At 39.7% G+C, this 27,737-nt stretch overlaps 1 protein-coding gene across 8 annotated transcripts in view; it reads left to right on the forward strand.

Moving 5' to 3' along the window:
• FBXO34 (F-box protein 34) overlaps positions 1-27,132 on the forward strand; it is an 87,867-nt gene extending 60,735 nt beyond the window's left edge. For 6 of the 8 annotated variants that reach the window (XM_019451728.2, XM_019451729.2, XM_019451731.2 and 3 more), the window contains one exon: positions 23,856-27,132. In XM_019451728.2, the coding sequence (XP_019307273.1) occupies positions 23,856-26,004 (2,149 nt within the window). In that variant the 3' untranslated portion in view covers positions 26,005-27,132. Of the gene's footprint in view, positions 1-3,755; positions 3,885-11,264; positions 11,339-23,855 lie in introns of those variants that run through there. The other 2 variants (XM_019451732.2, XM_019451733.2) reach the window with 2 other exon arrangements.
• The last annotated feature ends 605 nt before the right edge of the window (positions 27,133-27,737 follow it).

Here is a 27,737-nt window from a genome sequence, read left to right on the forward strand (position 1 = left end):
TGAGTGAAGAAAAGATCTAGTTGGTACCTTCGCTCACAAACTGTGAGATTTGAATAGGAGTAATGATTGCTTGAATGTTCAAATTAGAGGCTGGAAATTATTTTATACTTGTGAAACGGAAGAAAATTCCCAAAGGTAGGAAAGGCCTGGTCTCTTTAGGCCCCCCCACAGGATAGTTGCAATTTATTGTTTTTTAATTTTTTTAATTAGGACTCTATACCCAACATGAAGCTTGACCTCACATCCTGAGAACAAGAGTCTCATATTCTAAGGAATGAGCCAGCCAGGTGTCCCAGTAGTTGCAATTTGAGTGTAATGCTAGTGTTGCAGATTTAGATGAGAGTGGGTCCAAAAATCTCTACCATCTGTGTAGTTTTAATCAAATCTCTGTGGTATGCACTTATATTATAAATATATTAATAGTTTTTCCTGTGCTGCTCTCATCTTCTCTCGCACTAAATAATTTCTGGTCTGGAGTATTATTTTGTAAATTTGAGTAACATGTGAATCATCCAAAGGAAGAAATTCATTAAGACCCTTTTTTTTAAACTTTTTTTTTTTTTTAACGTTTATTTATTTTTGAGACAGAGAGAGACAGAGCATGAACGGGGGAGGGTCAGAGAGAGGGAGACACAGAATCCGAAACAGGCTCCAGGCTCTGAGCTGTCCGCACAGAGCCTGATGCGGGGCTCAAACTCACGGACTGTGAGATCATGACCTGAGCCGAAGTCGGCCGCTTAACCGACTGAGCCACCCAGGCGCCCCAAGACCCTTTAATATATATAGAACTAAAACATTTTTACGTTGCATTGTTATGTAGTTAAATATGTATGAACAAAACTAGTAAACCCTGTATGCTTCTAGTTCTTATACAACTATAAACTATTTAATATACTTTATACTTCATTAATATACTTTAATATGCTATTTAGTTTCATATTATTTTGATACTATTTTGAATAAAGTTTGAAAAACTAAATTGATGCTTACAGTATAAGTGCTGCCATTCACTCTGCAAATTCTGTTGTGTTTGTCACATTAAAAAAAATTTTTTTTTTTTAATGTTTATTTATTTTTGAGAGAGACAGAGACAGAATGCGAGTGGGTTGGGGCAGACAGAGAGGGAGACACAGAATCCGAAGCAGGCTCCAGGCTCTGAGCTGTCAGCACAGAGCCTGACGCGGGGCTGGAACTCACAAGCTGTGGGATCATGACTTGAACTAAAGTTAGATGCTCAATCAACTGAGCCCCCCAGGCGCCCCGTGTTTGTCACATTTTAAAGATACTGTGATAACTCATCTTCTCTACTTTTTTACATTTGAGCTGCTGCTGAAACCTTTGTTCATTGTTTAGCTTTCATTTTTCCTTCATTAAATCAGGGTTTCAGGCACCTTGGAGCATGTCTGTAGGTGTTCAATAATTATTTTCCACATGAATTCAGGAACTGAAGAACTTCCTATTTGATTATCCTTGGGTATTTAATATTTTTCTCACTTATACATCCCACTCAGAGTAGAAATAAGAATTATAGTAAATGTTATTCTCCTTGAGGGCGTTGTTATATGAAACACTGAATGACTGATGTAAAGGATCTGCCTCTGCATGAAATTAGGTCTAGCACTGTCACCTGTCTGTAAGATCCCAGGTAATGCAGGTTAGCTTCTGGTTTGCTTCTGGGTAATGTTTGGTTCTTTGCTAATCACTGTAGAAGGCTTCTTGGATACAAAGCTCTTTCTCAGATTGTCTTTTACTATGCTTTCTAAAAGTTGGAAATGTTTAATACATGATGGGACTAAGTGTCAGTTCCTGAAGTAACATATATTGTAAAGTGTTTTCATAAGGAGAACTTGGTGTACCTCTTTGTTTGAATCTTATTTTAAGAGAGAGAGAGAGAGAGAGAGAGAGAGAGAGAGAGAGAGAGAGAGAGAGAGAGAGAAGGGCTGAGGGAGAGAAAGAGAGAGAACTTCAAGCAGGCTCCATGCCCAGTGTGGAGCCTAAGGCAGGCCATGAGATCATGACCTGAGCCCAAACCAGTAGTCAGATCCTTAACCAGCTGAGCCACCCAGGTGCCCCTTAATCTTTTATAACTTAAAATGTAGTGTTTTGAGCTTGTAGTGTATCAGAAAATGTTGACCTTTGAAGTTATGGCTACATCCCTACTTGATCTTGAGCAGGTTTCAGTTTTTGAGCTTTTATCTCCTTTCGGCACAATGGTTGCAGACTTCAATACAAAAACATTAAGGTTATATATAGGTTTGTGGTGACATGAGCATGGGGGAATAGGCATATGGAGACTGGAGAGGAAAGAAAGAAGGAGCAGCTGATACCTTTGTACGCAACCAAGATGCAAATGATCTGAGGAACAGAAAGAGGGCAGATGAGATGTTTGCAAAAGTGCTTTGTAGATACAAAACATTTCCTACAGCTCAGGTGCTGGTATGTTTAGGGAAGATACTTGTTTTATTTTTCCAGTGGCTACAATTTATTAGCTTATAAGACCACCTTTCCTAGGGAGTAGGATCCTGCTTAGAGGCTGACAAGAATTAGACCCACAAGTCACAAATTCCAGCAGTTTGTGAATTATGATTGGTTACTTTATTGTACTAATGGTCTGTTTCTATAAGATTGGCAGTATGAGAGGAATAGGCTTATTGGTAGAAATTTGGGGGTGATGTAGTTTTGTATCATTTCTTAACTCTTAGTGTGTTTGGCTTTGCTGTTTGGTATGTACAGTTTTGCCACCTATTAACCCAGCAGTGAAATCTGATCTTGGTATCAGGTTCTCCTTTGTGGTTTGGTTTATTAAATTGAAGTACCTAAGGGTTCTGGGTGTGAACTCTGCATCTTTGTAATTGATTTAGAAAGAACCAGGGAAGTTAAGATTTTCTATTAAAGTAATTAATAAAGCATTGTGGCTTTGAAATAAATGTATATAACTGTTACACCAAAATGACCAAAACATGATAATAGGACCCAGTTTGTGTTTTTATTGCCCTTAAAGATGAAAGTATTTTTAAACTTCTTGGTGCCCTTTTCCTTTCTAGTTTGGGTGTGTAGGAGTCTGTTTATCAGAAATATTTTAGCACTGATGTTGGTTTGGCATTAAAAAAAAATCTATGTAAACATGACCCTGGACAGCTGTGTTTAATATAGTAAAGAACCATGGGGAGACTTTACAGTATTTCTTGTTGGGACTTCATGTCTGTATATTTTAGTATTTAAAGGATGTGGTTTGGGGCTTTGAAAATGAGAAGGATGTTGCCTAACTCATAGCTGAATGTCTGCTTATCTAGATTGTTCTGTCGTGGAGGTTATTAGCAACGTGAAAGTTGTTTTTACTCTACTTAAACTGACAGTATTAAGTTGGAAAACTTTTGTGGAAGTTATTTGTTTGCACATGGCCGGTGAGTAGGATTTTCTTTAAAATCCGGCATTGCATAGAAATTTTTAGGTAAGTAGGGTGCTGGAAAAAAGTGGCTACTCAAGCCAAACTGTGTTTTGGCTTTGCAGAAAAGTAATGAAGATTAAAAGTGACCATGACCTGGAGAGCATCTCCACTTCTTCCACCTCCCATCACTGAGCTAGCAGTGCACTAGGTCAGGAAGTGGTGGGTGGAGTTGTTTAGTTGTATCAACTTCCTGGTCTGCCCAAGTATCGATTAGTCAGGCACTCCCATGTTCCATTTAAAAGATGGTTGCTGATCTTTTAAAAGAAAGATTTCCATTACATCCTTAGGTTTGACATTGATTCACTCTAATGAACACTTGCCAGGTGCAAGGAAGGCCCTGTGCTACATGCTCTGTGAGAGCTACAGAAAGGAGTATGATTACTTATAACTTTCAGTTTACAGTATAGTAGGGGAGAGGAAGACAAGATAGACCAAGGTAAGTGTCCCATGGGAGGCATATAGTAGCTATTCCTTAATACTGCTGGGTGAGGGTGGGGCAGTGGATGAGACCCGGGCAGGAGGGGTCCAGCTGGGTAAGCAGTTTCTGTAGTTGTACAATGTACTACAGTAGTAGTACAGTGAGTAAATGATAAAGATGGTAACAGGTAGGGAAGAAAGGTTAAACAGTCCCTGTGACGGTAAAAGGAAAGTATACAAGGAAGAACTAAGACAGGAGCTGTTAATCAGAAGCCTTGAGATTTCCCCTGAATTCTGTGCAGAATAGTTTGTGTGCATGCCCTGGCCTTTTTTCTTGGGCAGAGGACTTAGACTTTTCCTCAGATTCTGAAGTGTCCGCAGTTCAAGAAAGATTGAGAACCATTGTGTTATCAACTTTCGATGACAGAGGATATTGAGACTTTATAAGGAAGTCATGGGGTAAAACAGTTTTTCCTTGTGGGAGGTATTGGGGGGATTTGGGTACTGAGTTTATGAAGTTGTCTCTGGAGCAGGGCAGTGATTGCCTTGTCAAACTGGTTTTCCCACCCAGCAAGTCCGGTGGGTCCATTAGTAGATTGCGTGACAATGAAGAGTAGGTATTTTGAGTCAAAGGAGTTTATTAAGTATTATTTCCCCCTTTATTTGGAGGCCAGATTGATGAAGGTTTGAGAGACTGGGATGCTATTGCAGAATAGTTCCCGGCGTTTACTTTTCGTGGAGCTCTTTTTTTTTTTTTTTTTTTTTTAAAATTTATTGTTTTTTAAATTTACATCCAAATTAATTAGCATATAGTGCAACAATGATTTCAGGAGTAGATTCCTTAGTGCTCCTTATCCATTTAGCCCATCCCCCCCTCCCACACCTCCTCCAGTAACCTTCTGTTTGTTCTCCATATTTATGAGTCTCTTATGTTTTGTCCCCCTCCCTGTTTTTATATTATTTTTGTTTCCCTTCCCTTATGTTCATCTGTTTTGTCTCTTAAAGCCCTCATATGAGTGAAGTCATATGATTTTTGTCTTTCTCTAATTTCACTCAGCATAATACCCTCCAGTTCCACCCACGTAGTTGCAAATGGCAAGATTTCGTTCTTTTTGATTGCCGAGTAATACTCCATTGTATATATATACCATATCATCTTTATCCATTCATCCATCGATGGACATTTGGGCTCTTTCCATACTTTGGCTATTGCAGATAGTGCTGCTATAAACACAGGGGTGCATGTGCATGTGTCCCTTTGAAACAGTACACCTGTATCCCTTGGATAAATACCTAGTAGTGCAAATGCTGGGTCGGAGGGTAGTTCTATTTTTAGTTTTTTGAGGAATCTCCATCCTGTTTTCCAGAGTGGCTGCACCAGCTTGCATTCCCATCATGGAGCTCTTCTTATGTGTAAAGTATTCTGTGCTTGATCTCATAGGGGGAATCTATAAAATACCATACAGGGTCCCTGCCCTTAAGGAGTAGATGGTATCTAATGCTTTCCTTTTGACTTTTTGTTCAGCCTGGATCTGTGTATGTTCAGTTAATCTTTGAGTCTTTGACCATTTCCTGGGCAAAAGAAACATTTCTTTTAAAATGAACTTGAACTGACTTTGGTTTGTGACTTAATTTTCCTTTTAAAGAATGGAGAACCACTGGGATTTGAGGGTTTAGGAAATAGCATCATTATTATACTGTACTTGTAATTAGGAAGGCCTGTACAGCTGATTTGGTGACTTCTGAGCAAATCCTTTGACTCTTCTATTTATTTTTATATCAATATGTGTGTATACACACACAGCTTTGTTTAAAAATGTTATAAAGCACATTTTAAAAAATGACCTGTCGGGGCACCTGGGTGGCTCAGTCAGTTAAGTGTCTGACTCTTGATTTTGGCTCAGGTCATGTTCTCATGGTTTCCTGAGTTGGAGCCCTGAGTCGTGCTCTGTGCATTAATCACATGGAACCTGCTTGGGATTCTCCCTCTCTCCATCTCTCTCTGCCTCTCCCCTGCTCATGCTCTCTCTCAAAATAAATACTTAAAAAAAAAAAGACCCATCATTTAATATTCTAAGATGAACTGCTTATATAACCAATTATTTAAAAATATTCATTACACTTTAATTGGTCAGTTTCCACATTTGTGAAATGTGAATAAATAATAATTGTATATATCTCATACAGTTGTCCTGAAGATGAAATTAATGTTTATATGTGCTTAATAAATATCAATGGCTATGTTGTTAATAATATTAATATTTTAATACTAATACTATCATTTCTCCCTTCCCCATGGGTGAATGTGGAGGGGGAGTATTGTTATAAAAGGATTTACAATGAGGTATCTTTAAATAGCAAAATTTCTTATGCATTTATTGAAATGTTTATATTTATCTTTAAAGTTATGAAAGTTAAGTGCACTTATCCATAAGGCAGGTTCAGTTATTAATAATTAGACTGCTCATTTAGGTCACAGAATGAGGGAATTGAAAGCCATATCTGTTTAATTAAGAAATGGATTGATTGATCTTGATCACTGTTGTCTTTTAGTTCTTTTTTATTTGATTCTGTTTTGGTCTCTCTTTTTTATATATTTTTTTGTTCTCTAATTTATTTCCTGTTCAATTTTTAGTAACTAGTGTGGAGTAGGGCAAGAAGAATTTATATTGGTTGGTGCCCGGTGTCTGAACCCGGAAAGAGTGACACATCAGATAGCCTGGGGCTTAGTGGAGAGGGACTTACAAAGAGTCCTGTGGAGCTGTTTTACCCAGGAACCACTGAACTCCACCACATTTTCCTCCAAATCAGACTGTATGCAGCTTCACCCTGTGTGTGTATAATGAACATTTCCAGGCTTATTCATCCATTGTTTTCCAAATGCTTCCAATTATTTCCCCTTTTTAAAAACCAGTAATTATGAGAAAATTCTGTTATGTACAAAAATGTAGAAATAGAGTTACGAACCTGCACTTAGCCATATCCAGCTTTAACAGTTTATCATCTCATGGCCAATCTTATTTGATCTATACTCCAAACCATTTCTTCTGTCCCGTATTGTTATGAAGGAAATCTCAACTATCATATCACTTACTCTAAAAAGATTTTAAGATGTATATCTAACAGATAAGGACTTAAAAATACATATATACACACATATATATTAATTTTTATAGTATGTCTATTTGACTCAGCATCCATTATATTTGGCTGGTTTCTTAAGGGTTTTTTGTTTGTTTGTTTTTTAAGTAGGCTCAACGCCCAACATGGTGCTTGAACTGGAGACCCTGACGTCAGAAGTCACATGCTCTAGTGACTGAGCCAGCAAGAGGCACTCCTTGTTAAGTTTATTTTAATGGGATAGCCTCCCCGCCTATACACCCCACCCATCCCCAGTCTATCTGTCTTTCTAACTTGGAATTTGCTTGAAGAAACCAGCCTTATTTTGTTCTGTAGTGTAGTTTCCCTGCTAGATTTTACTGTTTGTATTCCTCAGATGTGTAATATATTTTTGTCTCCTGTGTTTTCTATAAATTGGTAGCTGGCTTTAAAGGACTGACCAGATTAGAATTTTTTTTTTTTTTAAATGCCTTCTTTTCCTCTCTCAGGAGCATGTGCTGTGTTTCAGGTTTGCCCAGATCCATTAATTCAGTAAAAGTTAGAAAATTGTAACATCTATTTCTATCATTCCTTCCATTTATTTTGAATCAAAACCTATCAGAAAATTTAAAAATTTTTTAAATAATTTTTTCAGAGATTGAGCATTTTTAAAAAAGTTTATTTATTTATTTTGAAAGAGAGAGAGTGTGCAGGGGAGGGACAGAAAGGGGGGGGGGGAGAGAATCCCAAGCAGACTTTGCACTGTCAGTGCCCTAGATCCCGACCTGTGGCTTGATCTCATGAACCGTGAGGTCATGACCTAAATTGAAACCAAGACTGAGCCACCCAGGTGCCCCCGAAATAAAATTCTAATTTAAGGCATTTAATGGCTTTAAGTGTATTTTATTTTGATTTTGTAGCAGTGATTAAAATATAGTACTGTACATAATTTGGTGTTGAGATGTGCTGTATACTCTATTGGGTAGCTGACTACTGCAGAGCAACTTTAGACCCATGTGTTTCATCTAGGTAGGAAGTTGTCTTAGAGTGCTTACCAGTAGTTTTTTCCCAGCTAGAGATAAGTATGAGGGGTGAATATGCATTCTAATGAGTGTGTACTTCCCTACTTGTATAATACTATAAATTGCTGTTTGTTTGTTTTTTTAAATTTTTTTTTTTTTCAACGTTTTTAAATTTATTTTTGGGACAGAGAGAGACAGAGCATGAACGGGGAAGGGGCAGAGAGAGAGGGAGACACAGAATCGGAAACAGGCTCCAGGCTCCGAGCCATCAGCCCAGAGCCTGACGCGGGGCTCGAACTCACGGACCGCGAGATCGTGACCTGGCTGAAGTCAGACGCTTAACCGACTGCGCCACCCAGGCGCCCCTATAAATTGCTGTTTTAAAGTTTTACCTACTTGTGTAATTTTTTTCTTTTTAATGAGCTTAGGCATTTAATTTTCTAAAACTGTTTCTGGGCTTGATTTGGAATCAGGAGCAATAAAGTCTAAAATATGTCTGCTTAGTACAGTTAGCTTTGGTATTACTTACTGAAGACCTTGGTTTTTAAATTGTGCAATTTTCTTTCTTATAACTGTAGAAGGGCGGCTTGGAAGGTAATCTGATTTTGTTCAGTTTTCCCATTTCACAGCTGTTATATTTTACATTTGAGAGTTATCAAGGAGTCTGGGGCTCACTTGGTGTCCTTAAGGACTTTTCAAATAGTCCCCTACTAATATTTATAATATGATAATATTTTTGTTTCTGGAAAGGATTTATTTAGGGAAAAAACCCAGTTTCTTCATTGGTATTTCGTTTAAAGCAAGCATCTGAAGCTGGTGCACTAGAAAGTAGTTGAAGACCTAGTGATTTTGCCAGGTCAGTGAAGCTCATAAGAATATCTGGTGAGTTTAATAGAGGAGCTTTTCTTCAGTAAATCAGAAAGCGACCAGATAATTAATTTCTTTCCCCTCATACATTGTACTGCCTTTCTTCTTACTCTTTTCAGCTCTTGTTCAAGCTCAGGGCTTTTGAGGTGAGCTGACTTCTCTCTTACTGCTCAGAGCCAAGAAGCTGAATTTATTCTTCAGATACATCTACAGTGGAATAAACCTGTTTTTCACTTTTCTTTGGGGGATTTTGTGTGTTCGCTTTACAGATGAACTTGGACTTTGGATCATATAAATGGACATAGAAGGGAAATTGAAGTACTAGACCAGGAAATGAAAATTCAAGGTTTTCAGCAGTTTGCCAGCTGGAGCTCCAGCAAGTTATTTTTGGGGTATCTCTTTAGAAATAATGGTACAAGAAATCTCGTTAATAAATAGTACTTTTATTTTCTGGGGCTCCATATTGCCACTTCGTATTGTGTTGGATCCAACACAAAACTATAGTGATCCATTTGAGCTGCTTGTACAGTAGATATGGATGTTACATTCTCAGCCTGTCTTCCACATTCAGGCTGTCTCTAGAATATAGCATCCATTCGAATTCAACAAATGATTTTTGAGTGAGGCTCCAGAGGCGCAGTGGTAAATCAGGCAGACAAGTGTTCCTATCCTTGGGAGTTTACACCTTAGTAAAATTGTCCACAGAGGTACGTCCCTAGGTGGAATAGTGAATTCAACAGAAGTTTCTCTTTTGCCCAATTGTCTGAACATATCCAAAGCTGTTTTTTGAGGGCAGTCAGGCATACAGAGAGAAGACGACAAGCCAGGTTTTGAAATTTCACAACATAATGTTATCTTTGTTGACTATGACTTTGGTGTGTAGAAAATAATGGATCTTCTGTCAGTAAACAAGAAACTTGTTAGTGATTTCTACCTCTTGTTATTTGTCTCTTTTTTATTCTAAGATTTTGTGCTGAATTGCAGTAGGTTTTCTTAGTTTAGACTTTCTGAAGTAATGTTTCTTCTCTCTTCACTCCTCTCCCCACCTTTAGTGTTGGCTAATAGGCTTAAAATTTATTCTAATATTATTTGGTTGATCAGTAGTTACTTCCAATCCTTTGGCAAGTAGCTAAATATAAACATGGTTACTGTATATCCTGTATTTTTCAAGATAATCTCAATTTCAAGTGTTTTGGTCCATTTTGGTATAGACTTAGTTTTTAATTTAGATATAAATGGTCCTTTAGGTCAGTGCTCTTTAACCTGAGTCCATGGATCCTGATGAGCTTTAGGGAGGTGGTTTGTGAATCTCCCGAAACAATAATCATGCCAGACTTTGTGGCTATGTGTCCTTTCCTCAGGGAGTGATGAAGTTTGGGGGTGGTGGTGGGGGGTCCGGAGCCAACGACCAAGAAAGAATTCTTGAAGACCTCTCTAGTGCAAAAAGATGATTTTATTAAAGCATGGGAACAGGACCTGTGGGCAGGAAGAGCTTCTGCACTGGGGTCATGACAGGTAACTCATTATATACCCTCAGGTTGGGAGGGGGTCAGGGATAGAGTAAGTCTCTAAGAAATTTTGGAAGCAAGGTTTCCAGGACCTTGAGGGGCTAGGTGTTGCTACGGAAATGCCATTTATTACCGTTTAGTAAAACCTCAGTCATGAGACCCTTCAGATGTTTATCAGGAGGCCGTAAGTTTGGAGCATGATTGCCAGCATATATTGTGGAGCAGTTGAGATAGAGGAAATAGACTTACAGGATCCTCAAGGTTGGGATAATGTTAAGCTAAACTTCTTTTGCCCCCAGCAAAGTGTCATCATTGAGACAGCTGGGCTCCTAGAGGGAGGTCACTGCTGGTTTCAAGGACTTGTCAGTGGGTTCTAGGCAGTAAGGGAATTTAATTTTTCATTTGCCTTAGTTTCCCACGTTACCGTGGCAAGCGCTTAAAGCCCTTTCCTTTGTTCTTGGGTAGCCAGGAGTGTCTGAGGACTATCACACTTATTCCACCTGGAAGGTGGGGTGGTGCCAGCCTGTATTTTGCCCTCAGCTTGCCCCATGCTCCCTCCTCAGGGAGCATCCATTTTCTTTCATCAGAATTTTAAAGGGCTTATAGTGGCTGCAAAAAAGGTTAATAATAACCATTGTATTTTGTACTAATGAGATTTTAATAGGAGTGATAACATTTTTCCCCTTCCAGACATGTTTTACAGAAGACAGTTGTCCAGGTGTTAATTATTTGGAGTAGTGAGCTCTTGAATGATTTGAAATGTTCTCTTAAATAAATATGGGTTGTATGGAGATCAAATCAGAATAGCTTTCTGGTTATTTTTATGATCTTAAAACATTAAGCTTTAACTCATGAATTCTTACATTTACCCCATTGTTAGGGGCTGAATTGCCTGCTGCTTCCCTTTGCATATGTTGAAGCGCTAATCCCCAGTGCCTGGGAATGTGACTGAATTTGGAGAGCTGGCATTTAAAGAGGTGATTAAGGGGTGCCTGGGTGGCTCAGTTGATTAAGCATCCAGACTCTGTGATTTCTGCTCAGGTCATGATCACATGGTTCATGAGACGGAGGCTCGCGTTAGGTTCCATGTGTTGACAGTGTGGAGCCTACTTGGGATTCTCTTTCTCCATCTCTCTCTGCCCTTCCCCCACTCATGCTCGCTCTCTCTCTCTCTCTCTCTCTTTCTGTCTCTCAAAATAAACTTAAAAACTAAAGAGGTTGATTAAGTTAAAAGAAGGTAGACAGGGTGGGCCCTAATTTAATCTGATTGGTGTCTTTAAAAGAAAGAATTCTGCACACAAGAGAAAGACACCAAAGGCATGTGTGTCCAGAGGAAAGATCCTGTGAGGACACCATGAGAAGGCAGCCTTCTGCAAGCCAAGGAGAAAGGCCTCAGAATAAAACAAACCCACCATCCCCTTGATCTTGGACTTTTAGACTCCAGACTTATGAAAAGTAACTTTTCTGTGTTTAAACCACACAGTTAGTGGTATTTTGTATGGTAGCTCTAGCAAACCGATATGCTGCTGATGAAGTAGTAGTTGAGTGTCAGTAAAAAGTATAGCAAGGGTAACTATTTCTCTTTGCCTCAAAGCATTTTTGGGGAAATGACGAAGTGTTGTGTATAGTTTCATGTAGTCTAGTACTGGAAAGAGATGGTAGGACCTCTGAAATCTAGATATATATTAATATTCCTATTCATATTGGTCTTACTCTTTATCATTTCATAGTTTTCCACTTGCCTATGGTTATATTTTATCTCATCTGTTCTCTACCATTTTTCTTTCTTTGAAACTAATTGTTGTAAATAAATAAGTCTGTTATAAATCAACACCAGAATAATATCTGTATGTATTGTCCTGTGTATTCTTCTGTATACAGTCATTCCAACCCAGCCTTATTCTCTGATAATATCATCTGTACTCAGGCCTGTGGCTCAGACTGTCATATTTGCATTAAATTTTTAAGTTTCTCTTTGCCAGAAATAAAATTTGAGTGATCTTAGTGATGTCTATCTTTGTTGCTAACTTGACTCAGTACATGGGAAACTTTTAAGTTTGTAAATGAGTGAAAAGCTAAAGGATCGGTGTAGATTTCTTAGGTTTGCCATGCGTTCACGAATTGTTAGTTTTGTTCATGCTGAAGTCTCAAGGTCTAGTCTGACACTGAAAGGGAAGTTAAGTATTTAATAAATGAATAGATTAATTTTAAGTTGGTTATCAAACTCAACATCCAAAATTTAACCCAAATTCTGTTTCCTGTCACAGTTAGACTTCTCAGTCTTTATTTATGACAATGAGATTAAGCTTACTGATGAAGTCTTCATCCATGTGTTCCTCATCTGTGCTCCCTCTTTTCATAATGTGCTAGGTAAGAGGATAGCCTCTGATTCCTGACTGTGCACACCCAGGCTTCTTGATGTGCTTGCTTGCGTGATCTTGGCAAGTTTTTTTAACCTCCCTCTGCTTTGGTTTTTTCACCTGCAATTAGGGTTAGTAAGAATATGCACTTAGGTTTTTTGGGGGTGGGGTGGTTGTGAGCTTTGAACAGTGCCTAGCACATAGTAAACATTTTAGAGCTATTATTATTCTAGAAGTGAAAACAGATTATTCTCTGCTTACTTCTTTGTTATTTTTTATCTCTAGGTCTACGTTGCTTGCTTTCTTTCCCTTTAAACAACACAACTTTTGCCCATAAAACTGGCATGATTTTCTTGGTAGTGCCAGGGTAAATTAGCACTACTTGGGGAGTGATTGAGCAAGATGTACCCAGTCATAAAAATACTCAAACTCTGACTCAGAAATTCCACTTCTGGGAATCTTCTAAGGACATACCTTTAAATATATAAGAGAATGCATGCATGAAAGTTGCATTAGAACCTCCAGGATTGGAGGGAATATTTATTAAATTCTGGCACTTATACATTAACAGTTTTGATGGGTTTCAAGACCATGTAATAACATGGACAGTACTTCTGATAAAAAGCACAACATTGTATATATAATATGACTACAACCATGTTAAGTAAATACATACATCTAGGAATTTCAGAAGATAGGACTTACATATAAGAGCTCTTTTAACCTCCGACTTGTTAAATTCTGCATTTATGTAAAGCTGGTTCTGAAGGCCCATAGTTTACCGTGTAAGTGAGAGGTCTCTATACCTTGTCTGTATACCATTGTCTTTCCTGTTTGGCTTTAGGAATTCCAGGGTTAGTCAAATTCTGCAGAATGGGATGGCCATGGGTTAGTCAAATTCTGCAGAATAGTGAAGACATACCCTCTGTACTCAAGGAAGTTTTATATGAGATTTAAGACAAGTACATAAGCCCTGGTTTGTGATTTTTCTCCAGTAATATGACAATTTGGGCTCCTTGGTGCCTGATGATTGATGGGTTTTTTTGGTAATATAGATTTCTCACATTTACTCCTTGGAAATACTCATTTTCTTTTAAAAAATTTTAAATATTTATTTTTGAGAGAGCAAGAGAGAGCATGAGCAGGGAAGGGAACAGAGGGAGACACAGAATCTGAAGCAGGCTCCAGGCTCTGAGCTGTCAGCATAGAACCCAATGTGGGGCTCGAACTCATGAACTATGAGATCATGACCTGAGCCGAAGTTGGACGCTTAAGTGACTGAGCCACTCAGGCACTCTGGAAATACTGTTTTAACTCCCAAGATTTATTTATTTTTACTTTCTTAAAGTTTACTTATTTATTTTAATAGAGCAAGCAGGGGAGGGGCAGAATCCAAACAGGCTCCTCACTGTCAGCACAAAGCCCCATGTGGGGCTCAAACTCGTGAACCGTGAGATCATGACCTGAGCTGAAACCAAGCATTGAACACTTAACTGACTGAGCCATCCAGGCACCCCTTAACTCCCAAGATTTGAATTGGCTTTGGTAAACTCAAAAAACAGGCTCCAGAACAGCAACCTCTCCGGTTTCGATTGACAATAAGCCTCATTTCTTTATAAGTGGTAATTCTTAAAGAATACTTTGAACAGCCATTGCATAGATTGCTACCTCAGTCTTGGTTCAACAGATCCTAGGGGATATGTGATAGAAGGAAGAGTAATTACTAAACAGCTGGGCACAGGACTGTGGCTCAGGCTTTATTTCTTTGGTAAATACCCTGGGTCCTATTTCTGAAGTAATTTCCCTACCCCTTCCACCCCTACCCAGGGTTGCTGACCAAAGTCTTCATTTGCCAGATCTTTTGTCTGCATTGATACAGCAAGCAAGCTGTTTTTGCTTGGTGCATTAATATTTGTTACTCTGAATTTTTACTTTTTTGCCTCTTTCTTCTTTCCTGTGAGGAATAACCTATTTTAAATTCAGGTACCTATAATGGGCCAGCCTGTGCCCAGCTAGCTGGTACTTTGCTCAAGATTGAGGCCCCATGCACGGCAGATGTGCAGTGTGGTATTGTATTTACACTCAGAATTTCATGCTATTCTCTGATTTTTCTTTTATTTTTTTACATTAGTTCTTTTTTTTTTTTTTTTAACACTTATTTTTGAGAGAGTGAGCAAGTGGCGGAGGGCAGAGAGAGGGAGACAGGATCCGAAGCAGGCTCTATACTCAGTGCAAAGCCCACTGTGGAGCTTGAACTCACAAACCATGAGATCATGACATGAGCCAAAATCATGAGTCAGCTGCTTAACCAACTGAGCCACCCAGATGCCCCTGTTCTCTGATTTTTCATATCAAACATTATTTGGTACCTAATGGATTTTTGAGCTGTGTTTGTGGCTGACCTTGGCCTTAGAATGTTTAACAGTTTATTCCCTAGGAAAGATGACATTTTTATGTTCCAGTTACATTTGGTCAAAGAGGTTATATGTTAAAGCTCTGATCAGTTCTTTGAAAGTACTGCATTACTCTTAAAGAAAATATTGCCTTAAAAATAATGTTAAATTGGGGCGCCTGGATGGCTCAGGTGGTTAAGCATTGAACTTTGGCTCAGGTCATGATCTCACAGTTAGTGAGTTCAACCCCTGCGTAAGGCTCTCTGCCATCAGCACAGAGCCCACTTCAGATCCACTGTCCCCACTCCCCTCTGTCCCTCCCCTGCTTGCGCACGTGCTCTCTTTCTGTTTCTCTCAAAATAAATAAGGAAACATTAAAAAAATATGTTAAGTTTATGGGGTGCCTGGGTGGCTCATTTGGGTAAGAGTCCAATTCTTGGTTTTGGCTTGGCTAATGATCTCCTGGTTTGTGAGTTCGAGCCCTGCATTAGGCTCTGCCTTGTCAGTGGGGATTGGGATTCTCTCTCTTCCTTTCTCTCTCTGTACCCCCTCACACCTGTGCTCTCTATCTCTCAAAATAAATAAATAAACTTTTAAAAATATGTTACATTTATATATGGAAGAATGCCTGGTTTCAAAGTGAAAAAAAAAAAGCTTACTCAAGGAATGACATTTTGCTATGCGAGAGGATAGAAATTTTCTTTTCCTTTGTTTTCTTTAAGAAATATTAGAATAGGAAAAATAAGCAAGAGGGTTTTAACAGGAATGCTGAGTATCTGAAATTTATAGAGGCGAAATTTTCTTGGTAATGCTCAATGTACTTTTCAATATATATCAATGATTTTGGGGGGACTAAACTTTTTAAGTGTGTTTCGCTGGATTTTGATATTCTTTCTCGTGGGAACTACAAAACGGTAGATTTCTCATCAGTTTTAGGTAGCAATAAATTGTGATACGCCAGAGTTATGTGAGTGTTTAGCATTATGTCACAGGAACAATAGGAAAATACTTTGTAAACCATTGTTGACTGGATTAATTTAAACATGGTAAGTTTAACAAAACATAATACTTCAGTTTGTCTGTATCCCCAACTGTTATTTAATAATTCAAAATAGACTGAGCAAGTGTTCTTTCCTTTAGCCTCCTGTCCCCCTTCCTACCTAGTCCAAGAAAAGAGGGGGTAGAGGATCCATGTAAATTAATGACTAATTCAGTATTTTGCAGTACGCTGTAAAACTGTTAGGTGTTGCTTCAGTTGTGACCACAATGGAAAAGCAAAGTAGTGGCTACCCTTCCCAACTTGTAATACTCCTTTCAGTATGTTTTAGATACTTTATTGGCCCATCAAATTTATCATAAACTTTTATTTTGGGGAAGTTAGCTTTGTTTGGTCTTTAATCATGGTATAGAATCTATATTAGATAATCATGATGGAGCTGTGTGCTGTATTTATTTATTCATTCATTCATTCATTCATTCATTCATTTATTTATTTATTTAACATTTATTCATTTTTGAGACAGAGAGAGACAGAGCATGAATGGGGGGAAGGTCAGAGAGAGAGGGAGACACAGAATCCGAAACAGGCTCCAGGCTCTGAGCTGTCAGCACAGAGCCCGACGCGGGGCTCGAACTCACGGACCGTGAATCATGACCTGAGCTGAAGTTGGACACCCAACTGACTGAGCCACCCAGGCGCTCCTATGTGCTGTATTTAAATAAGATTGTGAATTCTAAGAATGATGAAAGCCGTGAGCAGCGAATTCTGGAAAACTATGCATGTGCTTCCAAAGACTAGTCTCTGTATTACTCAGTATCTTTTAACAGACAGTAAAGGATTTTTCCATTAAGTTGTGTGCAATTAACAATCCAGCCCTCCTGAGGCAAAGGTTCAAGGTCCCATGAAATGGCTTTAGAGAATGTTCCTTGAAAGAAAGAAGTGAACTCCCTCCCCCAATATTTTGGAGCCCAGTTTGAGAACTACTGTCTTTTCTGATGTACAGTTTGTTTAGTTTATTTTTATTTATTTATTTATTTATTTATTTATTTATTTATTTATTTATTTATTTATATTTTGGTTAAGGCGTTCAGTGGGAGTTGGATGCATTCTGTCAGTGCTTAGAGGATTATGAAGGGAAGTACTATCTTCTGCCTCCACGTGTATTCACACCCTCCTAGTCTTGGCACTTTTTCTACTTTAACAGCCATGGAAGTAGTTTCTACATACTTACAGATTCGTATGGCTTTGTATGTGATGTGGTGTGTCTGCTTTAATTCATCACAGTTATGTGTAGAGGTTTTATGTGGCACTGAAGAAAAACTGACCTAGTTTGAGAGAGAAAAATCTCTTTGAATAGATGCTGTCAGAATTATTTAATCTCATTTGTGTCATAATTGGGCCTGTGTGTGTGTGTTTAAAAAAAAAAAATACTTATTTATTTTTGAGAGAAAGAGAGGCAGAGAGATAGGGAGACACAGAATCTGAAGCAGTCTCCAGGCTTTGAGCTGTCAGCACAGAGCCTGACGCGGGGCTCGAACTCACAAACCATGAATGAGATATAATGACCTGAGCCGAAGTCATATGCTTAACTGACTGAGCCACCCAAGTGCCCCAAGTGTGTGTGTTTTTTTAATGCTAGGCACACTTTATCATTAAAAAAAAATATGTTTTTATTAAGTAGTCTCTATGCTCAGTGTGGGGCTCGAACTCACAACCCCAAGATCAAGAGTTGCATGCTCTATAGACTGAGACAGCCAGGCACCTCTGGGCCTAGGTTTTTTATTTTTGTTTGCTTTGAACAAGGAAAGTGCAGATCCAGGAGACTCTTAACCTAATTCTCATCCTAATGCTACCACTATCTCACTGTGGGGCTTCAAAAGTCATTACAGCTCCATTATTTCATTTGGAAAAAACAAAGACTTCATTATATATACATGTAATACTTTGCTGGAGTTGCTAGTCATTTCTGTAATGGTTCAGTGAAGAAGGTGGTTTTAAGATGTTCTCCGGAAGCTTTTACATTCTTTTTTTTTTTTTTTTTTTTTGATTAAAAAAATTTTTTTTTAAAATTTTTGAGAGAGCGCGCACACACACACACACACACACACACACAAGCACGCGTGCGTGCGTAGGGGAGGGGCATAGAGAGAGGGAGGCACAGAATCTGAAGCAGGCTCCAGTCTCTGAGCTGTCAGCACTGAGCCTGATGAGAGGCTCAAACCCACCAGCCCACCAGCCGGGAGATAAAGACCTAAGCCTAAGCTTTTACATTCTTAAAGAAACAGTGAATTTATTTACTGTATACTTGAACTCCTCTAAAGGTATCATGGGAATGGTCTTTCAAGGATTAGTCTATTTTAATTCCTCTGGCCTTTTGTAAAGGAAGAAGAGCTTTTAACTATTCTAATAAAAGTGGACTCCTGGGGTGCCAGGGTGGCTCAGTCAGTTAAGCATCCGACTTCAGCTCAGGTCATGATCTCACAGCTTGTGGGTTCTAGCCCCACATCGGGCTCTATGCTGACAGCTCAAAGCCTGGAGCCTGCTTCGAATTCTGTGTCTTTTCTCTCTGCCCCTCCACCACTCACCCTCTGTCTCTCTCTCAAAAATAAATAAAAGTTAAAAAAAATTTTTTTTAAGTGGACTCCTTTTTGGAGTGCATTCCTGTACCTTTAACATAGCAGAAAGAAACTTAGGAAATGACTTATTTCCTAGTCTGTTTCGATAGGCAATGCCATACACTGAGTGACAAGTTAAAAAACAAGCATCTGTCTTTGATTTTAGGCCTCCTATTAGCACTAAGCCTATTATTAGCACAAAGAGAAATCTCATCCTTTTCCTCTATTCTGACCCCATATTGCCATTTGATTCCTCATTGATCAAATTCACTCCTCCATAGTCTAGAGTTAGTTACTATGACTCTTTCAACTTTGGGATTTATCCAAGCACTTTTTTTTTTCTAAACAAAGTTAAATTCTCTTCCATGGCTCTATTTTGGGATTGTACACTGTGTTTAAAGGTGAGGGTTTTTCCAGCTTTGTTTGAGCTGAAAACAGAAGTTAGAGTCTAAAAGGAATACTGGAATTATTTGAAAACAGAATTTTGGCTTTTGTTTGGAGGAAAGTTGTGCAAGTTTTAATTGATTCATTGTTATATGTCACTTTCTTCCTGGAAAGGATTAAGGTGGCAGGTATGTACAAAGACTTTATCACAGCCATGCTTTGTGAAGGAGTTGCTAAGGTTCACTTTGTCACCTTCCAGTTACTCCTTCACCATGAACTTCTGGCTCTGCCCTACTCACCCACTGTAGTTCTTACAACAGAGTCACCAAGGATCTCCATTGCTAACTGGACACAGTTATTCATTGACCTTGCCATAGGGTCTAAAAGTGACTGTTCTTTTATGAACATTCTTCCTGTTTATAATAGTAATATATGTAATATATGTTCATTGTGAAATTTTGGAAAATGACATCTGTAATCTCCATCCAGAAAATGTTTTTCTCATTGAAATGGTTCTGTGGCAACTGCCTTGTTCCTTTCCTCCTATTTTTCTTGACCATACCTGTGTCAGTCTGCCTACTAGATATCTGTTTTACAGGCAACACTTTTTTAAAACCCAACTGTCTCTCTTCCCTGCTCCAAATCTGCTTAGCCACCTTTTTTCATCCAGTTGATGAAGCCATAAGATGAGGACCCATCCTTGACACCTGTCCCTCAACCTCCATTTATAATCAGCAGCTAAAGTTCCTGTCTGTTGTTGCTTATTAATTAATTTACTTGTTGTCTCTCCACTCCCAGCACCTTAGCTAGACTGATTATTCTTAACCTACCTCAGTTTCCCAAAAGCATCATCTACTTTTGAACCTCTTAGGACTTGTGTATCTTCCTTTAGGGCTTAGCTTAGAAGGTCAGGGCTTCTCTGACCTATTTCTACACCCTCAAGACTGAGCTTGGTGCTTGTGGTTCCCTTATGTCCCTTCATACACCCCTTCCTTCTGTATGTTGTCCCCCTGCTTAGATTCTCTCAGCACCCATACTATCTTTATAAACACACATCATATTCCATTGTAATTGTTTATTGACTTCTCTGTCTCTGTAAGGGCAGTGACTATGTCTTATTCATAATTGCACTGGTAATATCCAGCCCAGAGTGTTTAGTAAATTTCTGATGATAAATGGATAGTAGGAAATGGGTGGTGGTTAGTGTGAAAAAAAAAAATTAGAAGCTGTTATGTTAGTTTTAGGATTCTGGCTGCTTTAAAATTTGCATCTTAAGTGATGTGATTGGCCTTCTGTCTATCTGGTCCAGTAGTAATGGTTCTGTGCATAAGCTTCCAAAGTGTGAAGTATGGTAGGGCAAAGCAGGAATGAAGCTGATAACTTGGCTGGGTGGGCTCTACCTTGCATTCCATTGATAAAGAGGTTAGGCTTTCCTATATGTACCCGTAGTGGAGCAGAGATCAGATGGCTGCTGAAAGTAGGGCAGTTGTGCCAGAGATAAAGAGAAGAGCATTTTAGAGACTTGGTGGTTGGATATGGGGGTCAGGGAGGAGGAATCTTTAAGTGACTCAACTTTCTGGCTTGGTTGGCTAGGTACTTGCTGCTTTCATTAACTAGTTGTTTTGATTTTTTAGATTCTTTTTGACATCCAGATATATCTACTAAGCAGGCAATAGGATATGAAGTTTGGGAGAGCATGCCACTGGAGAGTCATCAGTATGTGGTTGTTAGAACTATAAGACAGCACTTAGATGTATAGCCTAAGATTAATAACGGTCTAGAAAAATAAGGAACTCTGAGGAACATGGACTTAAAAGGCTGGGGAAGAAGAGAAAAGAGCTGGGAAAAAGTATTGTCAAAGAAACTGAGGAGTTTGAGTTCTAGGGGAAATTTGGCAATAAAAGACCATTGGCCTGTTTTGTGCTTTAAATGGAATAACAACAAAATGGTTCTGTCTTTACCCAGCTGTTCAAATAGATGCTTCAGTGTGGACTGTCTGCAAGGCTTTTTTGGGCAGGTCCACTTCACCCCTCTTGGTGTCCCAGCACCCCAGCCCAAATCTGGGACCCCACTGATACTCGTACATCGGATCTAACACATGACCTTTAATCCCTTCCAAATTAAATCTAAAGGTTGAAAACAGATCTCAGAAATTCTGGATCTATTCCCAGAAATTCTGATTCATTGTACCCAGGGATCTTAATTTTTTACAAGGATATTTCTGAATGTCTATGGAACACTCGTGTAGGTAGGTGCTATAGCCCAGCATTTTATTTAATTGCAAGAGAGCAAGACTTTCTTATGGTGAACTTCAAAGTACAATTGTGATGAAGAGATTGGCAACCATGGAAACCTGGCTGAATCTTTCCACAGTGCCTGTGTTTGGGGGGGGGGGGGGTGGGGGTGGGAGGGAGGGAAAGCGCCACCATCTGGTGTAATCTGTTGGAGATGTAAAGTTTCTGCCTTTTGGGTTTTTGGGGGAGAGCTCCTGGTGCCCTGCATCATATCCTCGTGGTCTACCACTGATTTCAACGCAAATTCAGATTTCCGTAGTTTCTCACTTGAACTTACTACTCTTGCCACCACTCTTCTGTTTTCTGCCTCAGGACATTCAAACCCAGCAAAGGAAGGAGGTTGGTTAATATCCTGGGCCACCTTTAATTAGGGGACAAGAGCCCATGCCTCATCATTGTGCTTCCTCCAGGGGTCCCACAGACTTGTCCGCTACCCTCCAGCAGTCACCCTGATGATGTCGAATGGCTTTTCTCCTTCCTTGATTGTACCTTTCCTCACTTCTATTCCCTGGGATCATCTCCTATTTTAGTCCTGCTAAAGCCCTATTAGCAGTGTGTCACTTGAGTTGACTTTATAGGTTAATAAGTGCAAACAAAAGCCTTCTGTAACTACATTTAGTTTCTTCTTAATGTCCCTGTCTATCAATAATAGCACCTAAAATAATGTGTGTGGGAGGAAGGCGAAGAGAACATATTGTGCAATGCAGAATGGCACACACATTGCTGAAGTTTAAATTTATTCACACTCTGTAATGAGATCATTATGTGAGAATTTATTGGATTTTTCAGCAACCTCCATTTCTCTCCCTTCACTTAGAAAAGGACTGAAGGGAATTTGAAAAACCAGAAAATTGTTGACCAAGTTAGCACTAGATATACCTCTTTTTATTCATTTGTCATTTATTCATTTACCTATTTTATTCATATGTATTCATCTTGTTTTGAAGAATTCTGGGTGGGTCTGTTTATAAGACTAAATTATATAATATAATGATAGAAAGCTATTAAAAATGCTGTAATGCAGGAAGGGGGCACATCACAGATTTAGGATAGAAATTGCCAAAGATAGTCAAGAAACCATTCTGGTCTATTTCAGGATAATTTTGAAAAGGTACTTTGTCTTAAATGCAAGACTTCTCTTTACTTAGCTAGAAGATATTCATATTCCTGTTTCTTCTTTTAGCTGAGCCTAGACTCAAGGAATTAAGAGTTGAAAGGTGAATTTGTTCTGGATGATCACTTTTCATCCTTGACAATTAGAAGTAGTATCTGAAAGCAGTTATCATAGAGGCTGACACATTGCAGGCACTAAATGTTTTAAGGTAAATGATAAAGGTATATGTTGAGTTGCCAAACTATGTGTGTCTTAGACTGGTGTCCCCACGATTAAGAGTGGGGAAACTCTATTTGCCTAGCCGTGAGGGGCTCGTACCACCAACCTGTGACTGCAGACGTTTATTTTAGTTTGTAGGTTTATTTTGTAGGAGACCAGGCATCCCTACAAAACACTTTTTCTCAATACACAGTGTTCTGTGTAACAGTGGATATTTTGTTGTAAAATTGATGAGATCATTAGATAATTTAGTATTCCAACTCCTCAGTTAACATTTCAAGTCAGACCCAGAGAGGAAGTGACTTTTCCGAGGTACACTCACCATGTTTAGCTAGTTAATGATATAGCAACGACTAGAACACAGATCTCTGCATGTAATCCTCTTTCTAAGATGGCTCCCATCTCCAGCCCTGGTCAGGGGACAAAACAAGGCATTGTTTTTTCTGCAGTAGTTCAAAATGGTTTTTAGACTTAATAAGGATTATGTGTTCTGTGTTTGATTTAAGGTATGTGGAGAAAATTAACAGTTAAGAGCTTATACAAATAGATTATTTAGAAAGTCAGGACTAGTAGATGGGCAAAGTACATAAGCAAACAAGTGAAAAATTATAAACATCTATAAGTATTCAACAGTATGGGACCAGCTTAGAAAGCAGGTACAACATTTTGATAGACTGGTTTGCAACCAATAAAAAGCTGTGGTGACTTAGAAATCATATCAGTCTACTGGAGATTCTGGACTGTTCTTTATCCTTTCCTTTTATACTGTGCCTTATACTTGGAAGTCTTCAGTACTTTACATTAAAAAAATACATTTAAAGGACTAATTTCACATATAGAATGTTAACTAATGTCAGCTTCTGAAATTCACTGTCTATTCAGTCTGAAATTCTCCAGTTTATCTTCTGGCCTATATACCATGGAAAGTGGTTGTTTTGCTCTTGTTAGTCTTGATGTCACATTAAAAACTAGCTGAAATAAGAGTTGGTACGGTTAAGATTTAATGAACTGACACAGTGTTTCTGTTACTTGCTAGAACCATCTGAGTGTATGTTAAAAAACTTTTCTAAAAACAAAATTACCACCTTAATCAAATATGTCTTTCTTTCCTGTAGAGCCTCTGTTATGCACCTAAAGCCATACTGGAAACTCCAGAAGAAAGAGCGACCTCTGGAAATCAGCAGGGAAACTTTGAGAACTCCTATGAGCCACCACGAAGCTATAAATGATGAAAAATGCAAAGCTAGCTACATGAAACCAAGTGTCTTTCCTTCACCCTCTCTTGGTAAAGCATCATCTCGAAAGCCTCTTGGGATTCTTTCTCCAAATGTTCTGTGCAGTATGAGTGGGAAGAGTCCGATAGAGAGCAGCTTGAATGTTAAAACCAAGAAGAATGCACCGTCTGCAACAATCCACCAGGGTGAAGAAGGGGAAGGGCCGCTTGATATCTGGGCTGTTGTGAAACCGGGAAATACCAAGGAGAAAATTGCATTCTTTGCAGCCCACCAGTGTAGCAATAGGATAGGATCTATGAAAATAAAAAGCTCCTGGGATATTGATGGGAGAGCTACTAAAAGAAGGAAAAAATCAGGAGATCTTAAAAAAGCCAAGATACAGTTGGAAAGGATGAGGGAAGTCAACAGCAGGTGCTACCAGCCTGAGCCCTTTGCGTGTGGCATTGAGCACTGTTCTGTGCATTATGTGAGTGACAGTGGGGATGGCGTCTATGCCGGGAGGCCTCTGTCAGTCATACAGATGGTTGCCTTCCTCGAGCAAAGAGCCAGTGCCCTGCTAGCTACATGTACGAAAAACTGCACTAACTCACCTGCTGTGGTGAAGTTTCCTGGGCAATCCAGAAGTGTGCCCCCAGCCTCGGAGCCCTTTTCTGCCCCAGGAGCTTGTGAAGAATCCACGGAAAGGGGAAATTCTGAGGTTGGTGAACCACAGAGCGAGCCAGTCCGTGTCCTTGACATGGTAGCCAGGCTGGAGTCTGAGTGCCTGAAGCGGCAGAGCCAGCGTGAGCCTGGGAGCCTCTCGAGGAATAACAGCTTCCGTCGAAATGTGGGCCGCGTGTTGCTTGCAAATGGCACTCAGGCTAATGAAGGCAAAACAAACAAAGGGGCCTTGGAGGCACCAGACACTCAGGTGAATCCTGTGGGGTCTGTATCTGTGGACTGTGGCCCCTCAAGAGCTGACCATTGTTCTCCCAAGGGGGATGAGTCCTGGGACGGTGCTCCTCGGGGCTGTCCGTCGTTGCCAGCGAGTGTGAATTTCCTCATGGACAGTGCAGAATTTGAGCCAGATCAGCAAACTGCCCTGAAAAATGGCAATAAATATGATGTGGAGATGACAGAAGAACTTGTTGGGTCATCTTTTCCTGTTGGCACCTGCCCTCAAGCCATTGAATTGCCCACAGATGCTGTTGATTGTCTGAGTAGAGAGCTCGTGCCGCTTACTAGCCAAAATCCTGATCAGAGAAGAAAGGAATCTTTGTGCATTAGTATCACTGTGTCCAAGGTAGAGCAAGGCCAGCCTTCTAGTTTAAAGCCCTGTGAAGACCCACTTCCAGGGATGTTGTTTTTTTTGCCACCTGGTCAGCACCAGTCAGACTGTTCCCAGTTGAATGAAAGCACAAGGGAGTCTTCCGTTGCCGGCCACCTTCAGGATGCTGCTGAGGGTGACAGTACCACTGAGGAAAAAAGTGTTTCAGCTGATTCATTTGTCCTGCCAGCCTCTCCTGTGGAAAGTACATTACCGGTGCTTGAGGCATCCAGTTGGAAGAAGCAAGTGTCTCATGACTTTCTGGAGACCAGGTTTAAAATCCAGCAGCTTTTGGAGCCTCAGCAGTACATGGCTTTTCTGCCCCACCACCTCATGGTGAAAATCTTCAGGTTACTTCCCACCAAGAGCTTAGTGGCTCTTAAGTGTACCTGCTGCTATTTCAAGTTTATCATTGAATACTACAATATCAGGCCAGCAGATTCCCGCTGGGTGCGAGATCCACGATACAGAGAGGACCCTTGCAAGCAGTGCAAGAAAAAATACGTGAAAGGGGATGTGTCCCTGTGCCGGTGGCACCCCAAGCCCTATTGCCAGGCATTGCCCTACGGGCCAGGATACTGGATGTGCTGCCACCGGTCTCAGAAAGCCTTCCCTGGCTGTAAGCTGGGGCTTCATGACAATCACTGGGTCCCTGCGTGCCACAGCTTCAATCGGGCAATCCATAAGAAAGCGAAGGGGACTGAAACTGAAGAGGAATACTGAAGTCTACATGAGAGGCGACAGAAGGACTGGTTTTCTAGGATTGCAGAACCCCACCTAGAGCTGTAGAGCTACCATGCGAGTGAGTGTTGCCTCTCAGAGCCGTCACTGTAGGCGAATCCGTACGTATTCCATCAGGACTGCCATTGCTCAGGCAATTTTTAAACTCTTGCTTTACGAGCTGTACAAGGAAATCGGTCTCATTGTTTTATAGTGGCACCTCCCATTTGGTCCAGGGTGGTATCCCACGGTTTGATTCACTTGGCTGTGAATAACTATGCCTATTCTCCCAAATCAAATCCATCCTCAAACGACGAAGACTTGCCACCATCAAGGACATTCAGAAGAGTTCATTGCAGACTATGCAGGCGATCCCCAAAAAGGGGTTTCAGAAATGTTTTCAAGCACTGGCACCATATTTGAAATAAGTAAATAGTGTCCTCTGGAAAGAATAGCAGCACTCTCGGATGAAAAGTATGCTTACAAAGGAAAAGTCAGGCACCTTACCTTAGCCCGTGTATGCTTGATCTGTGAGATTGAGGTTTGTGGTTGGAGATGGATTTCATGCCCTGTGGTGTTTACAGTGTATATAATGGTTGTGTTTTCATAGGGCTGTGAAAGTGCACATTAAACCCGAGCGCCTTTACCTTAGATGAGTGCTTTTGACCCCTCTGTAAATAACACTATTAAATCCAGTTGTATAGCGCGGATAGCTGACTGAAGAGAATCCCCACAATGCAGCTAGGATAGTGTTGCGGCTACAATTGTGTGGGTTTTTGTTTTGTTTTGTTTTTTGGTTTTTTTTTGGTCTCATCTTAAATTTGTACATCCTGTATAAAATATGAATGTTTCCCAAATAAACTATGAATGTTTCCTGTATAATATATGAATGTTTCTGAGAAGAAACTCTAAATAGTTAAGAGGTTAACCTGTTGAAGATACCAAATAATGGTTTAACTGGACAACCTTAAAATTAGTATAGAGAAAAATCCTTTGTTATATTTTAGTGATCCATCAAGAATGAGAGAATATTATATAGTCAGATTATAACATTCTTGTCTACTTTACTCTTTCTGTCTGGTTATGAATTTTTTTTTTTAACTTCAATAAAAACATGCATCTTAAATGGGACCTGAGTTTTGCAGATTTCTTTTCCTCCCTTTTTGAGGTAATATTGGAGAATTATGTTGTGAATTGAATCGTTAAGAGTTTAAGGTTTTTTTAGTTGTTAGGAGAAGCAGGGAGAGAAAATTGTTTTTCTGCCACGGAAAAGAGACCACCTTCACTTAACATTATGAACTTACATTTTTGCAACACTTGAACGCTTATTTTGAATTTGTTCTACCCAACACCCACCCACTGTATCTCCTGTTGGAGAAGGTATTATCTAGAATGTTCTCACCGCTTGTCTAGGCATAACTAATCGTTACTAAGTCAGTGAGGATACATTCAGGTCTATGATCATGTAATGCTGGGTGCGGCTGGAAGGTATCAGACCCCAGAAAGCTCTGTGGAGGACCTAAAAACTAGTCTTAAAATCAGGCACCCACCAGAAACCCTTGTAACTGCTGTCACCTCCAGAGAGTGGCTGATGGGGAAGTGATTGAGTAAAGGCCTCCATGGCTCTGAAGGAGAGAGCTGTAAAGGTTGAGTAGGCTTTGGCTCAGTCAGCAAAGCAGAGTGGGACAGGACTGGAGCCAGGTGGAGCCAGGGTCACCTGTGGCTGAGGTGATGGG

This window comes from Panthera pardus, unplaced genomic scaffold (assembly GCF_024362965.1).
Source record: "Panthera pardus isolate Hobbes unplaced genomic scaffold, ASM2436296v1 HiC_scaffold_24, whole genome shotgun sequence".
NCBI classification, from domain to species: Eukaryota; Metazoa; Chordata; class Mammalia; order Carnivora; family Felidae; genus Panthera; species Panthera pardus.